This window comes from Cibotium barometz, chromosome 43 (assembly GCF_041138505.1).
Source record: "Cibotium barometz isolate CiBa-2024 chromosome 43, ASM4113850v1, whole genome shotgun sequence".
NCBI lineage: Eukaryota > Viridiplantae > Streptophyta > Polypodiopsida > Cyatheales > Cibotiaceae > Cibotium > Cibotium barometz.
The window spans coordinates 39,366,616-39,381,231 of NC_141088.1; the positions used below are offsets into that span (position 1 = coordinate 39,366,616).

Genomic DNA, 14,616 nt, shown 5'->3' on the forward strand with positions numbered 1-14,616 from the left:
GAGGTGAGAAAAGCCAAACTGGAGGCCTATAGTGCCAAGTGACATCCTCGCCCCTCGCAATGAGGAAAGGGCCAGGCTGCCAAGTGCGGAGGAAAGCCTTGCGGCGACCTCTCATGCGATCCGAGTCGCCCTGAAGTTTCCCCCAGTGTCCTCTCAAGGTGTGAATGATGTCCACCCAGAGGGCCTGTATGACCTCCACCGGTGGAGTCGCCTGGCGGTCAATGGCCTCCGTGCATCGGGCTCTCCATATGTGCCAAGCCGTCATGCTGCTGATCATCTCCCATCTGTGCCCGACCCCCTCCTGAGGGACTGCCGAAGAGAAGTCTGGCGTCGGAACCACCGCCATCGCCCTGTCAGAGACCTGGATGGTCGCGCTGCCAGGGACGTCCTCATATCCAAGGGCCGGGCCGCTGTCCGTGGCCCAAGCCACCGCACCCCACGTCACCAGTATCTCACCTGGCGAGCCTGCAAAAACCATCCTGAGAGCGCGCTGCCAGACCTGCTGTGCCTGTGGGCAATCCCATAAGCAGTGCCGCTGCGACTCCTGTGCATGGCCGCACCAAGGGCAGGACGCTGGGTGTCTGCCAAAAGCTAGCCAGGCCCCCACAGCCAGTCCTCTATGTGCTGTGAGCCAGAGAAAAAGCGTCACCTTCCGGGGCCGGAAGCTGGCCCAAAGGCGCTGCCAGAAGTCCCTAAGAAAGGCAGGGAGAGCCCCTGTCGCCGCCAATGCTCGGCCGCCGCCGGGGTGCTCGCTATCCTGTGCCTCTGAATCCGCCGCCCCAGCCTCGCTGTGTACTGAAAAAAGGGGATGCCTGGGCTGGTAGGGGCCGAGTAGGGATCTCGCCAAAACCACTCACCTGGATCCCACTGAAGGCGAATAAGAGGCCTGCTGTCCCAAGCCCATAATCTCCAAGAACAGTCCTCCCCTATCGAGGCCGGAGAGGGGTCTACATGCCACTGTCTCTGATGAAAGCCGACCACCCGCACCCTCTGAAAAGTACAACCCTGGAGCTCATCCAAATCTAGTCGTGTCCTCTGAAGCTGGCCACCCTCTCCCACCTCGAAAGTGAGTGGGGCGACTCTCTCCGCTGTGCCGCAGACCGCTAGAAGGATCTCATGCCGAGTAAAGACGCCCATCCACTGTGGAGGTGGAGGGTCCTGTACTGGGGTCCGCCACTCCCGGGGGATGGCCGCCTCAATGTCCTGTCTCATCAACTCTCTGCCCCTCATCCCACTGAGTCTCCTCTCCTGAGCCTCTAGAGGCAGCTGCTAAAAACATATCCAGTCATCTAGGGACTGGGCTGGGCCGGAGCTCAACGGGCCCCACGACACGTGAGACCGCGATCCAACCATATGGCCACTGGGAAGTCGAATCAAGGGGTTCCAGATCAATGGCTGCCTCAGGCGCTCCTCATCGGTGCCCGGGGGAGACTGGAAGAGTGACGGCCTCAGATGCGCCCAGGCCCTCAGAAGGCTAGCTGCAAAACGCTCCTCGAAGCCAAGACCCACTCCTCTGGATCGCTGCTCTGTAAAGATCCACCTGATGCTGGGGGTCCAGGGGCCGCTAAGAGAAGGAGTGCGGCTGAGCATCCTGGAAACAAGAAACTCCTTCCACGGCTCAGCGCCTGGTAGGAGGCCACGAACTACCAACTTGCCAAGCAAAGCTCGGCTTTGGCAAATAGGATCAACAATGCCCAGGCCGCCTCTCTCCCTCGGCTGAGTGATCACAGCCCATGCCACCTTGGCCCTGGCGGGCCGCCCGTCGCCACCGGACCAAAGAAAGTTCCTGATGAGCCTCTGCACCTGGCCAATGCACGCCCGAGAGAAGGCCCAGCAAGAAGTGATGTACCACATGGTAGCAAGCAGAACCTGGTTGGCCACAACTACTCGGCCAGCCAGAGATAAACGAGCGGTACTCCAATACAGAAGCTTCTTCCGAATGCTCAGAAGAAGGGGGGCTATCTGCTGCTCCGGAGATATGTCAATGCCCACATAGCATCCCAAATAACGCACTGTAGTGCCGGGGGGCAGCCACTGAAAACCATCAACTGGCCTCCAAGTCGGGGGGGGGGGGGGCATAGAACTGACCCACAACCCACACGACTTGTGCCAGTTGATCAAAGCGCCCGAAGCTCTGCAAAACCTGTCCATGGCTGAGGCGAAGCGGCGGAGGTTCTCCTCTCCTCCCTGAAGATAGACAGCAGTGTCATCCGCAAACTTCGAGTCTAGGAGCTCCTCCGAGGTGCGGATGGGAAGCTGGAGGCCCCGCAAACCTGTATCCTGTGCCGTCAAAAAAGTGCTCATGGCCTCCGCCACAAAAAGAAAAAGAAAGGGTGCCAAGGGGCACCCCTGCCGCACCAAGCGCGAGAGCTGGAACCTCTCTCCGCGCACGCCCTGTATCAGCACCTGGCTATGAGCCGATGTGTAGAGTGCAGAGACCCCACGGATCCACTGAGAGGGGGGAAGCCCATCCTCTCCATAGTGCCTTCCAAGAAGGCCCAATCCACCCGATCATATGCCTTCTCGAAGTCGAGAAGGAGCACTGCCAGATCCTCCTGCCGAAATCTAGCCAAAGCCGTAGCCTCCCAGAAAGAGAAGATGTTATCCAGAATGCTCCTATCCTGGATGAAGCCTGTCTGCGTGGAGTGGATGATGTCCGGAAGGTGAGGCTGAAGCCGCCTGCTGATCGCCTTAGCTAGGACCTTGTAGGCCGTGCCTAGCAAGGTGATCGGTCTCCACTGTCTAATCTCCAGTCTGTCTCCTCCCTCTTTGGGGATCAAGTGAATCAACCCCTCTGCCATGCTGTCCGGCATGACTCCCGACTCCATAATCTCCTGGAATGCCAATCTGAAACCCCTATGTAAGAGACCCCCGTACCTCTGGAAGAAAGCCACTGAGAGACCGTCCTCTCCTGGGCATTTGCCCCGAGGTAGTGCCTGAAGAGCCTCCTCCAGTTCCGTATCCGAGAAGGGGGAGAGAAGGGAGTGCTGCAAATGGGCCGGCACAACCGGTCTCGTGAAGCTCCAGACTGCCTCCCGAGCCTCTCTCACCCTGTCATCTGCTGGCTCAGCAGAGAGAAGATCCCTGTAAAAATCTGTGGCTATCGCCCGAACCCTGGGGGGATCCACCACAACCTGGCCATCAGCCTGCCGAAGACGCCTGAGACCCTCTCGTCTGAAGCGAGGCCCTGTCGCCTCAAAGAAATCTCGAGTCACTCTGTCTCCAGCCTGTGTCCAAAAAGAAGCCTGAGCATGGAATCGGAACTCCACCCTCCTCTCCTCGATGGATCTGATCTAAGTGCGAGCTGACTCCATCTGCTCTGAGATCCAAGGGCTCGTAGGATCCCTCTCCTGGAGTCTCTGAAGGGACGCTAGACTCCTCCGCAGGCTCCTCTCCTGCTCTCTGAAGGCGTCCAGACGGTCCAGGGCAGCCTGTCTGAGCATCCGACTGATCTCCTGCAAGCCCCTGGCAAGATCGCTGGCTGCCGATCCTCTCCTGAACTGCAGCTCCTGCCAGACCTGCTCAACTCTGGTCGCAATCTCGGGCTCCTCTATGAGACAATCTGGAATCCGGACGCTCTGGCCCCGCTCTCCTCTCGTAGGGTCCTCGATCTGGAGAAGCACTGGAAAGTGGTCTGAAAACGAGGAGCCTGCAAGTATGCCCACAGTGCCACCTCTATCACAAGCCCACTCATCAATGTAAAACCTGTCGATGCGGGAAAGGTTAACTCCTGTGGCCCGTCTATCCGAGCGCGAGAAAGATAAACTCCCCTGCAACCTGCCAAACTCCGGGAGCGTCCACGGATCCTGGCCTCTCACCTGCAGCACTAGTTCCTCCCAGGCAGCGAGCTCCGGCCCATGAGTGGTCTCCTGGTTGCCCCCCATCCTGTCCTCTGCATCCTCCAGCATGTTGCAATCCCCCCCTAGGCACCAGTGGTCTGCCAAGGGGAGGGACTGCCTAATGGTGCTCCAGAACTCGGCTCTCCCGGTCGCCCCATTAGGGGCGTAGAAGTTGAGGAAGCCAATGCGGTCTTCCCCAACCCGAAGGATGATCCACTGCGCTCGACCCTGGACCAGAGTGCCAGAGTCCACAACCTCGGATAGAAGCTGCTCGCTGACTGAGATGCATACTCCACCCTGGTTCCCCTGGGAGCCATATGCCGGTGACCAAAAAGTGTGACTCCTGCCTGGCAAGATCTTCACGCAGGTGCGGGTACGCCCGGCAGAAAGGTGGTGCTCCTGGATGAAAAGGATATCTATGGGTCCTCCAACGAGAGCCCTCTGGATCTCCTGGCGAAGTCTGCCCCGACCAATGTAGCAGCGATGTCCACCGAGACCCTGGATGTTCCATGAGAGGATCCTCATGGATGAGCTATGGCAAGTGAAGCAGCCGCCACTGGCTCACCCCTCTCAGCCGGCCCGGATGATCTGCCCTCCACTCTATGAGTCTTGGGCGCCGGCTTGGAGGGGGAATAGTCACTGTCTGTCCGGGTGCGGAGTCTCTCCAAAAAGAGGGTGACCTGTCTCTGTGTCCAGCCCCACTCCGCCTTCGCCCTGTCCAGGGCATAGGCGTGAGACCAATCCTCTGCATATATGTATCTAAAGGTAGGCTGCACCCTCGGGGCGGCATGGAGGAGAATCAGTAGCACCGCCTCAACTGAGGTGTGGACCGGATCCACCCGCCAATCTCCTATACCAAACAAGCTCATGCGGGCTGAGTGTAATCGGGTCTGCAATAGGTCCGTGAGCCCCAAGTCACTGAAGTGGTGAGAAAACTCCAGTATCTGATCACGCAAACTTCCTCTACAGAGTTGCAATCCCATGCTGTGTCTGGGGCAACACTGAGAGGAAAGGAGAAGGCCACCATGCTGCTCACCACTGAAGGAGAACGAGAGGGATGGCACACCACGCAAACTCGTAAGGGCGCGACCAGTGTCTCGAACGGGCCAGCATCCAGCTGGAGGCACCTGAAAAAACCGTAATCCACTGGTAGCCCCATCACTCGCGGGGGCCCCCCCAGGGGAGGCTGGAGAGAACTCTGTGGCGGGCGAAGCTAGGATCGCCATCTCCACCGGCCCGGAGTGGCGGTGGAACAGCCGCTGGACTGAACTCTGGCCTACCCAGCTGCGCTGCCCCGGGGCAGTGGGTGGTCTGGCGAAGTATCCTGGAGAGGCCGAGGGAGGGATGGGGGCTCGCGGAGAGGAGGGGGGAGAGGATGGAGAGGATGGAGAGGCATCTGCCAGAGGATAGGTGTCAGGGGGGGCCGCCGGGGGAGGCGGGAGGGGGGGGGGCTGGGGGGGGAGAGGGGGGGGTGGAAGGGGTGCTCTCCGGGTGAGGGGAAGAGGAGCCGGGGGTCGCAGAGTGCGGCCCAGGGTCCTCAGGAATCTGCTCCAAGGAGGGGGCGGGGTCCCCCGCGGGGGGAGGCGGGAGTGGGGTCTCCACGTGGGAGGCTCCACCAGCGGCCTCAACGGGCACTGAGTCTGAATCCTCGTCCATCGGGGTGGGACCTGCTGGCCGCCTATCCCTGACTGAAGCATAAGTGCGGGTAGGTGCTTGTACGCCAGCCGGAGTCGCCTGTCCGCCAGCCTGTGCTGCCTGCTGGCGTCTGCGACGGTCCCTGCGGGTCGGGCGTTTCCGCCGGCGAACCTCCTGCCATCCGCCAGCCTCCTGGGTCTGCGCGGCATCCTCCGCCGGGGCCTGCTCGTCAGATGATGGCGCCTGCTGTGGCGAGCCAGGGATGTCCGGTCTCTGAGGTGGATGGCCACCCCTCGGGTCTCCTGCAGGGGGTCCAGAGGCGGCATAGCGTGAAGGATGAACCCCCTTGCGGGGACAGGCGCGTGCGAGATGGCCCATCTCCCGACATGTGTAACACTGGCCGGGGAGGCCCGAATACTCCACGCGCTGTATCAGATGTCCTCCAGAAAGACAAGGGAGGAGGATCGTCTTCGGGAGGGACTCCGGTGACGGAACCACAACACGAATGGCCGGGAGTCCTGCTGCCCGAGCTATCACTGAAGCCGCTGTCTGAGGCGTCTCCACCACCTGCCCGAACGCCTTGCCAATGGATGACAAGAGGGGCAAGTACTCCCTACGGAGTCCAGGAAAGCAGATAGTGACGGGAAAACCTGTCGCGCCTGCTAGCGGGTCAGAAGCGGGGTCGAAACCATGAGTCCATCGCGCCAGGAACGCCCGGGATGAGCGGAGGGCAATGGGGCTCCGAGCCAGCACCATCTGAGCTGCCTGGGGGGGACTCGAAATCCACCTGGTAGTAGCCACGTCCCAAAAAATCTACGCTGACGATCTTGGTGGGCACGCCAACAAGGCTGCCTTGCAGAAGGTCGCGAAGCTCTCTCGGCATCGGACGGCTACCCACTATCTTGCAGACCAAGGAGGAGGCCTCAAGAGCGGATACTGTGGAAACAAACAACTGATGATCTTCAGCTGTGAACTCCAGACGGAGACCGGAATCGGCAGGGGTAGTCGGAGCGGCTTCCATGGAGTCCTCCAGAGGGAAAAGGCCAGAAACCGGGGTCACCAACGGGAGGGACACAGCCCTGCGAGGAAAAAGGAGAGGCGGAGGGTTACAGGATAGCGGGGGCGGGCCGGGGGGGGGGGGGGGGGGGGGGGGGGGGGGGGGGGGAGCTGAGGCAGGGGAGCTAGCGGTGGGGGGAGGGGCGAGACGGAAGGGGAGGAGAGGGAGAAGGCGGAGGGGAAGAGTCGCGCAGCTGAGGAGAAGGCGGAGGGGGTAGAGGTGGCGGGGGAGAGAAGCGAGGCGGAGGAGGAGGAGGCGAGGGGGGTGGAGAGGCGGGGGAAGAGATGTCGGGGGAAGGAAGCGAGGAAGAAAGCGGGGGGGGGGGGGGGGGGGGGGGGGGGGGGGGGGGGATGGCGGGGGAGGAAAAGTGGAAGGAGGCGGAGGAGGAGAAGGCGGGGGGGAAAGAAGGCGGGGGAGGAAACGAGGAAGGAGGCGGGGGAGCGATGGCGGGGGGGAGAAGGCGAGGAAGGGTGCAAGGAAGGAGGCGGGGGAGAGGACGGAGGAGAAGGCGGGGGGGAGAAGGCGAGGAAGGGTGCAAGGAAGGAGGCGGGGGAGAGGACGGAGGAGAAGACGAGGGACAGGCGGGGGGGAGAGGGGGGCGCGACGGCGAGAAGCAGCGGGAGGGGGAGAGGCGAAGCTCGCAGGCGCAGATCGTCAGTTATCTCGACGCCACTCTGTCTAAGCCCAAGAATAAGCATAATCTGGGCGCCACCTATCGCAATGCAGGTATTTGTAGGGGGGGGAAGGGGTGCTGCTACTGAGATATGAAGGAACACAAAAAGCAGCACCTCTAAGCTGTAGGACACCACCTCCCCATCCTGATCTTTGTGGCCTGAGTCTCCCAACTCCATCCGAGCCAAGGGCCAAAGATGGGTAAGGATGTTTGTGATGCACAGGTGATGCAAATGATGAGAGAGCTCGATTGCCTGCCCCTAGATGGTGGCAGACACGGACTCCATATCCCATTTCATCCCCAATGCTGCACTCAAGAGGAAGGAGAAGATCATCGCGCCACTCTCTGGCGTGGAGGGCCTAGAGCGATGAAACACCACACAAATCCGAATGGGAGCTACTGTCTCCTCGAAAATACCAGTTCCTTCAATGGGGAGACATCGGAAGAAACTGTAATCCAATGGCTGCCCCAAAACCCGGGCGGGGGGGGGGGGGGGGGGTGGGTGTGGTTGGGGGGTGCTCCTGGTGACTCTGGTAGGAGAGCCCTCACCGGAGAGGCTGCGATGGCCATCTCAACCGGCTCTAAGGAACGATGCGTCAAGCGGCGAACTGAACTCGCCGGCCGCCTCTGCGCTCTGGGTCTGGCGCGGCCGAAGGGCAGCGAGAATGCTCGGGAGAGGCGGAAGGAGGGGGCTCTGACAGAGTCATATCAAAGGAAGTTACCGAGGGGAGAGTTGAAGACGAAGGTGGGTTTTGGGCGGGGCGGGGGGTGGAGAGGGGTGGGGGGACGACAGGGGAGGGGTGGGAGAAGGAAGAGGAGGGGAGGAATCCTCCTTGGAGGGAGGAGGTAAGGGATGCAAGAAAGGGTCCAGCGAAGGTTCGGAAGGGCCAGAGGGCCTCACTTGGATCTGGGGACCTGGAGAGGAATCTCGGTGAGGTAACGGTCTCCAAACAAGCTCTAAACAGAAGGGGCCGGAGGTGGGTGCCTTGAGGTAACTTGGGGGCGGGGGGGGGGGGGGGGGGGTGTTGGAGGGGGGGGTGGTGCTCACCCTCAGGGGCTGCTAAGATAAATGCTCAAAACGGTTCTCTGACAAAAGCATACCCTCTTGTGCCCTGCCAGCAGCCTGGTGCACTTAATGGCGCTGCTCAGCTCTGGAAGTCGACTGGTAGCTCCGTCTCGGGCCAACGGTCTGCCACACTCTTGCATCAGTGGCGGCCGTGGCCAGATCCTGGTGGTGCTCTGCTGCATGGGGGCCAACTTCCCTCCCACCCCCCTAAAGAGGATTTGAGTTGGGACTACCACGCGGGGGGAGCGGGGGGGGGGGGGGGGGGGGGGGTGGGGTGGGTCCTGGAGTGACGGCAAGGACAAGCTCTAGCGAGGTGTCCCATCTGCTTGCATATGAAACATTGTCCTGGGAGGCCAGAGTACTCCACTCTTTGCAGAATAGGGCCTCCTTGGAGGCAAGGAAGAGATATAGCATGCAACACTATCTCCGGAGAGGCTACGTAGATACGAAGGGATGGAATCCCGGCTGCCGAGCAAGAATGGAAGTAGTGGTAGAGGGGGGTTTCATCACTCTCTTGATAGCACCACCTATCACCGGGAGGAGAGAAGGTACTCTTTCCTAAGGCCTGGGAAGCAGACTGTCATGGAAAAGCTTGAAACGCCAATGAGAGGGTCGGATGCTAGGTTGAAGCCGTACTGCCACCTCGCAAAGAAGTCCTAGGCCGTACGCAGTGCGACGGGACTCAGCCTCTGTCCGACGACGCTAGCAAGTCGAACTCAACCTGGTAGTAGCCATGCCCCAAAGGATGAATATCAATGATCTCTCTAGGCGTGCCAAGGAGACTAGCTTGTTAACAGATCCCTAAGTTGTCTACACGCTGGCGGCAGCTTCCCACAATCTTGCATACCAAGGTGGAGGCCCCTAAGGATGCGATTGTCGAAGCGAGGAGCTGGAGGTCTACTTCCAAAAAGGAGAGGCAGGGAACGACAGCCTCGGTTGGGGATCCTTAGCCTTCTGATGTAGAGTAAGTTGTCCAACTTCTTGGAGTGTGATGCTCCAGAGTTTTGTCTTCGCATTGTCCACGTTTGGTATTGATTTTGGCCCTTTGTATGTGCATTTGGTGTCTTCTTGGGTGTCTCGGGCTGATTGGTCTTGGGCTTCCCATTGTTATACTTCATCTTCGCACTTTGTGCAAGTGAGACTGCATCTTGGAACGTCTTGGGCTTAAAGTTTAAAGATACGCATATCCAACTGGATTTGCAAGTCAAGCCCAAACAGGAATTGCCCTCTCTTGTCCTCTTGTCACTATCCCAACTGTAAGGCCAGGTGAGTGACCTTGTTGGCAAACTAAAGGATGGGTGTTGCAAACTCTGGTGCACACATTGGATCTCATGTTCAAATCTGTCAAGGTAATGTGGTGACAAAACTGCTGCTTGGAGTTGGTTACGAACTGGTCCCACTCATAATCCATGACAATGTGCCTGATGTGGGCTTTGGACCAGTCCTGCCACCAAACAATGGAATTGCCAGTCAGGTGATAGTTTGCCAACACAAAATTTCTTATCCAACCTTTTTACTGTTGAAAAGTATGCTTTCAAGCTGATGTAACCATGAATATAAAGAAGAGGGGTCGAGTTTACCATCGTACTTACTAAAGGTGATCCTTTCTGGAAAAGGGTTCCCTAGACTCGAAGAAGCCCTGGTCGTCTTGCTGTCCATGGCTATGAGGAACCTTTTGTGCTCTTCATGTCGTTGTGCCTCTTCTGCAGTTTGTTGCTCTCGGAAGATCTTCGTCCACCTTTGATGATCTAGGTTCAGTCTTGATGGGTTTCTTCTTCTCGGCAAATCTTCTCAATTGTGGCATTAAAGTATAGCCGCATCTGGAGCATGGATAGCTCATGAGCGTCCTGGAGGCAGTCATGTTCCAAATCAAAGATTTTCTCCGGAGTCGGGGCATTGGTAATTTGGTTGGGGTACAGGTGGTGGTTGGGAAACCACGAGTAGTGATGTGGCAACAATGGCACTTGCCACTGCATCGTGGATGAACTTGTATAGTTCGTTGAGCATTATATCGATCGGGGTGGATGTTGAAGTGGGCACGAGACTCCGAGTGATTGTATCTGTATGCCAAAGGTTTGTCTTGTGACTCTTGCTCTCTCCTCTCTTCTGGGGTCTCCATAGTGGGAGTGGTTAGGATTTTACCTGAGCGCAAACCAACCATCCACTAGGGGTGTGGGCTGCTCTTACATGTTGCCATGGAGCAATAGTAAACCATCCACATGAAAGAAATTAGTGGGTGTGTGGGCTGCTCTTACAGGTGTTCCCTTGAGCACCATAACTTCGATACCACTTTTACATGTGAAAGCTTGGAGTAGGAATCGTTTACTTACAATGTTCTTGGTCAGGGTAACAGCTTTCAAGCTCATTTCGGTCCTTGTAAGCCTTGCGCCAGTCCTCTCATTTGTAGTGCTCTTGTGCCTCGGCCCTTACCTCCCGGTGCAGCACTCCTTGGCACACCACTCGGCATCCCAAGCGTCCTTTGCCTCCCATGCCTATCGGTCCTCTTTCGTTTGGCTGTATCAATCCTATCAAAAGTTGAGTCATGGGGTGTAGTGATCGGAGAGTGGCACGTGGGTGCGGGCTGTGCACATCAACTGTATCCTCAGAACTATGGACGGAGCTCTAGTTTCCATGCAATCCATGGATGTACCCCGACCGGACCACAATTCTACCATATACATTTATCAACCAAATGAAAATTTCTTCTCACAAGAGATAAATTTTTAACTTGAATCTGTTGTCTAAGCCTTGCTGTGATGCCAATAGGTAAGCCTTGCGGAAGTGACTGAATTAACACAATTGAGTGAAAGTTTGGATTGCATAGACAACAGAAAATCAAGCAATTATGCACAGAGACACTGACACTGTGTCCCAATGGCCAGGACCTCCCCTCCCCTTTGCTTTTGGTTTACTGATATGAGAATGAAGTACAATGGCTGAATGCTCACTCTTTACCTCGTCATGCCCTCAACGCTTACCAAACTGGAAACTCTTCGAAGATTTCGATCTAATTCTGTCTGGTTCCATCCAGTTTCATCCCGCTACCTACATTTGTCTGTGACCAGTTCCGTCAATCGCTTTCCATCCAATTCTTTCAGTCACTTTCTGCCTGGTTCTTTCCATCACTTTCTGTCCCGATTTGTCTGTCAATCCACATGTGGGCTGCATTTTACTCAAGACAGGACTGAATTTTGAAAGCTGATGATGATAAATGAGGGGATTTGAGGCCTATTATAGGAAAATTCCCCTCCAACTAACACAAGTCGTCCAGCCCTTTGCAAGCCCTAAAGGTGTGCATGAAAAGTCACTTAGTACGATTATACCAGACTGAAAAGGTGCCCAACACTAGGTCCCTTGGCCAGGTTGGTTTCTACATGCTTAGGCTGCCCAAAACTACTCTAAAACTGCCCCAAACATGTCCATTTCACCTGCATGCTGATTTGCTACTGATTTCCTGAATTTCCAACAATGGCTAACATGGATCTTTGTTGCTCTTTGGTTTCTGGCTTGATCATTCTCATAGGCCATCTGCCTCCGGGTGGCTAAACGACCATCATTGGCATGCATGCACATCTACCTAGCATGTGCAAACTCTAACCTACAACCAACGTCACTCAATCCACCACGTCCCTTTGTGAGGGCTCACAAAGGTCTGCTAAACCCTAAAACTTTTATGCTACCCTGGACATGTTCTTAATTTTCTTGGCACATGCATCAAAGGACTTATGCATGTGACACTCAATGACCAAAATAGGCAAGGTGCATGAGACCCCAAGAAATATAGATTCTTTTCATTTTTACAAGAGCCTAAGGACTGCGTTTTTGTCCATTTTGCTGAAGGAATGCTGTATGCAACTCTTCCACAACTCTCGCAGTTGTGCTTGAGCCATGTCCAACAAAAAAGTGTGCTTAGACCACTGTGAATGAGGTTTTAGTTGTTTAGACATTAGTAGAATATGTAGATGGGTTAAACTACAGAGGTTATTAAGTGAAGAACTAGGTGCAAGGTTTTCCTAAGCTTATCCTGTGTATTGTATATAAGAAAATTTATACCAATGGAGTTTTGGTTATTATGTGAGGCTGACACCTTGAAATAATAAAGTTATTAGAGGTCTTCCATTATTTGAATGTTAAAAGTGGATTATTCACTAGTATCAATTATTGACTTCCAAAGCACATGTAATAATGCAGTGTCCGACAACTATTGTGCCCTTCTTTGGAGACCAGTTTTTCTGGGGTGATTGTGTGCATGCAAAGGGTGTGGGGCCACCTCCAATTCCTGTAAACCAGTTTTCTCTAGATAAGCTAGTCCATGCAATAAACTATATGATGGACCCTGAGGTAAAGTTTGCTTCATCTTTACTTCTCTTGTCATTATTTTTCTACCTGTTTTATGGCTAGTGTTTTTATGGCAACGACTCTGGGATACATTTGTGTGTGCAATGACAATTGTGCTTCATATATAGCTCTCCAAGCATCTATGCTATTTTCACTCATGCAAATCTGGTATAAAATCGCATGCTTGACTAGAAAAGCTCTCTTCTCTTGAGTGGTGAGGCATCAAAAGACCTCTGCATCGTCCCAATTGCACCGTCCCAATGCCCATGTCCACAAAAGGTGCCTTGTAGCTTTGTATGCATCATCCAACCAGCTTTTTTGGGCCTGAGATCCACTTGGAGGTGTAATGGTAGAGTGTCTATTGTGTGGGAAGCTAACATGATGAGGTTCGTGAAGAATAGTAGTGTCTAGTGTGTGGGAAGCTAACACGATGAGATTCATGAATAATGAAAGTGACTTAAGAGGTGAGTGTGGATAAAGAGGTTGAGAAGTGAAGATTGGTGAAGTTTTTGTTCAGGTGATTGATGTAAATGGAGCCCAAGTCATGGTGGAAGTGGACAAGGGTGTAAGTGGGAATGGGAGGACCTGGTGGGGGTGCAAAGAAAGGACTCAGAATGGTGAAGGAAGGTCCTATGTGTGCATGAGAGCCACCAAGCATGTCTATTTATATGGTGCCAAACCTACTTTCCTTGCTTTTTCCTTTGAAAGCCCTTATAAGTTTTTAATGTTTGCTTTCCTGTGAAGGCTTCAATAAATAAATTTTCCCTCTTTAATACATGGGCTGGCCATCACTTCTCAAGAGCCCACACTTTTGAAAAGTTATAAATTCTGAGAACTACGTAAAATTATGATAAATGCTTGTAAATCTTGTAATTTTCAGAAATGGTGACATCATCCCTCTCTTCAAAACAATTGTCCTCGACTGTATGTGGAGTCATACAATCCATAACTGTCAAGTCTTGCATATTTCAAAAGTCTTCAACTTCCACAAAATAGATCCATATTCCTAGAAAACAAATCTAGGAGTCTAAAAGCCCAATCCATAATAGATAGCAATGTAACCAATCCATAATAGATAGCGCAATGGTCAGGCTGAAACTGACCAATGCAGAATCGCTTCTTAAGGAGATTCATAAGAAGTAAGAATTCTTTCTTCCACAAAGAAAGTCCATAGAACTCATCCATATTTCCAATTGGCCTTGCCATATACTCATTGATATCAATAAACCATAAATCAGATACGGGCACAAGAGCCAACCATATTATTGCCAAAGCTTTATCATAAGCTTATATTGGATATGAATGAGAAAAACATATAAATCTAGACACAAATGTGTCTCCAATAATTGTCTCCTCACGGCCACCATATGTACATGTGCTGAAATAATACACCAAAATATCATGTGACATTTGGGATATGGGCATATGGTTCATTAGGTCTATAGACAACTTGGTGTGAACACTCTAGGTGTGAACCACCCCTTAGTAAGAGTCAAAAGATAGGGCCTTGGTGCCTATAAAAGGGTATTGTACTTGGTGGTTTGATCATTCGTTCATAATACAATCATCTTGTATTGTACCCAGAGTCTAGATGCATGCCTGTAGGATTAGTCAAAATACCACTTCCGCCTTGTGTAAGACTACTAGGCATCAAGTAATCCAATACATCTTGTCCAAGGGAACCATTAAAAAGGCATAAAGCCACAAGGCCAACTTGCCATAGATAAGACCATGGATACCATAGAGTACTCTAATGTCCTCTGAAAGAATCTATGTTTCATGTGCTCTAATGTCCTCTGAAAGAATCTATGTTTCATGTGCATCAAGAAATTGACATTATTCATTGAAGGTCAAAGGGCTTGTTGATGCCCTCGGCTCTATTAGAGGACCGATTGATGATGATTTGGTGTTAGTCAAATTGAATAGGCTAGGAAAAATTCGGTCCTCATTGGGGAATTCAGAAGGCTATTAGTGTGGTTAAGCCAAAAGGCCTACCAGTCCACTAGCT

General features: G+C 54.0%; 1 protein-coding gene across 1 annotated transcript in view; it reads left to right on the plus strand.

Annotated features, from left to right (window-relative positions):
* LOC147613901 (sterol 3-beta-glucosyltransferase UGT80A2-like) overlaps positions 1 to 14,616 on the plus strand; it is a 128,765-nt gene that overhangs the window by 112,039 nt on the left and 2,110 nt on the right. Inside the window, exon 14 of the mRNA XM_086781906.1 lies at positions 12,462 to 12,611. Coding sequence (XP_086638032.1) covers positions 12,462 to 12,611 — 150 coding nt within the window. The remainder of the gene's footprint in view (positions 1 to 12,461; positions 12,612 to 14,616) is intronic.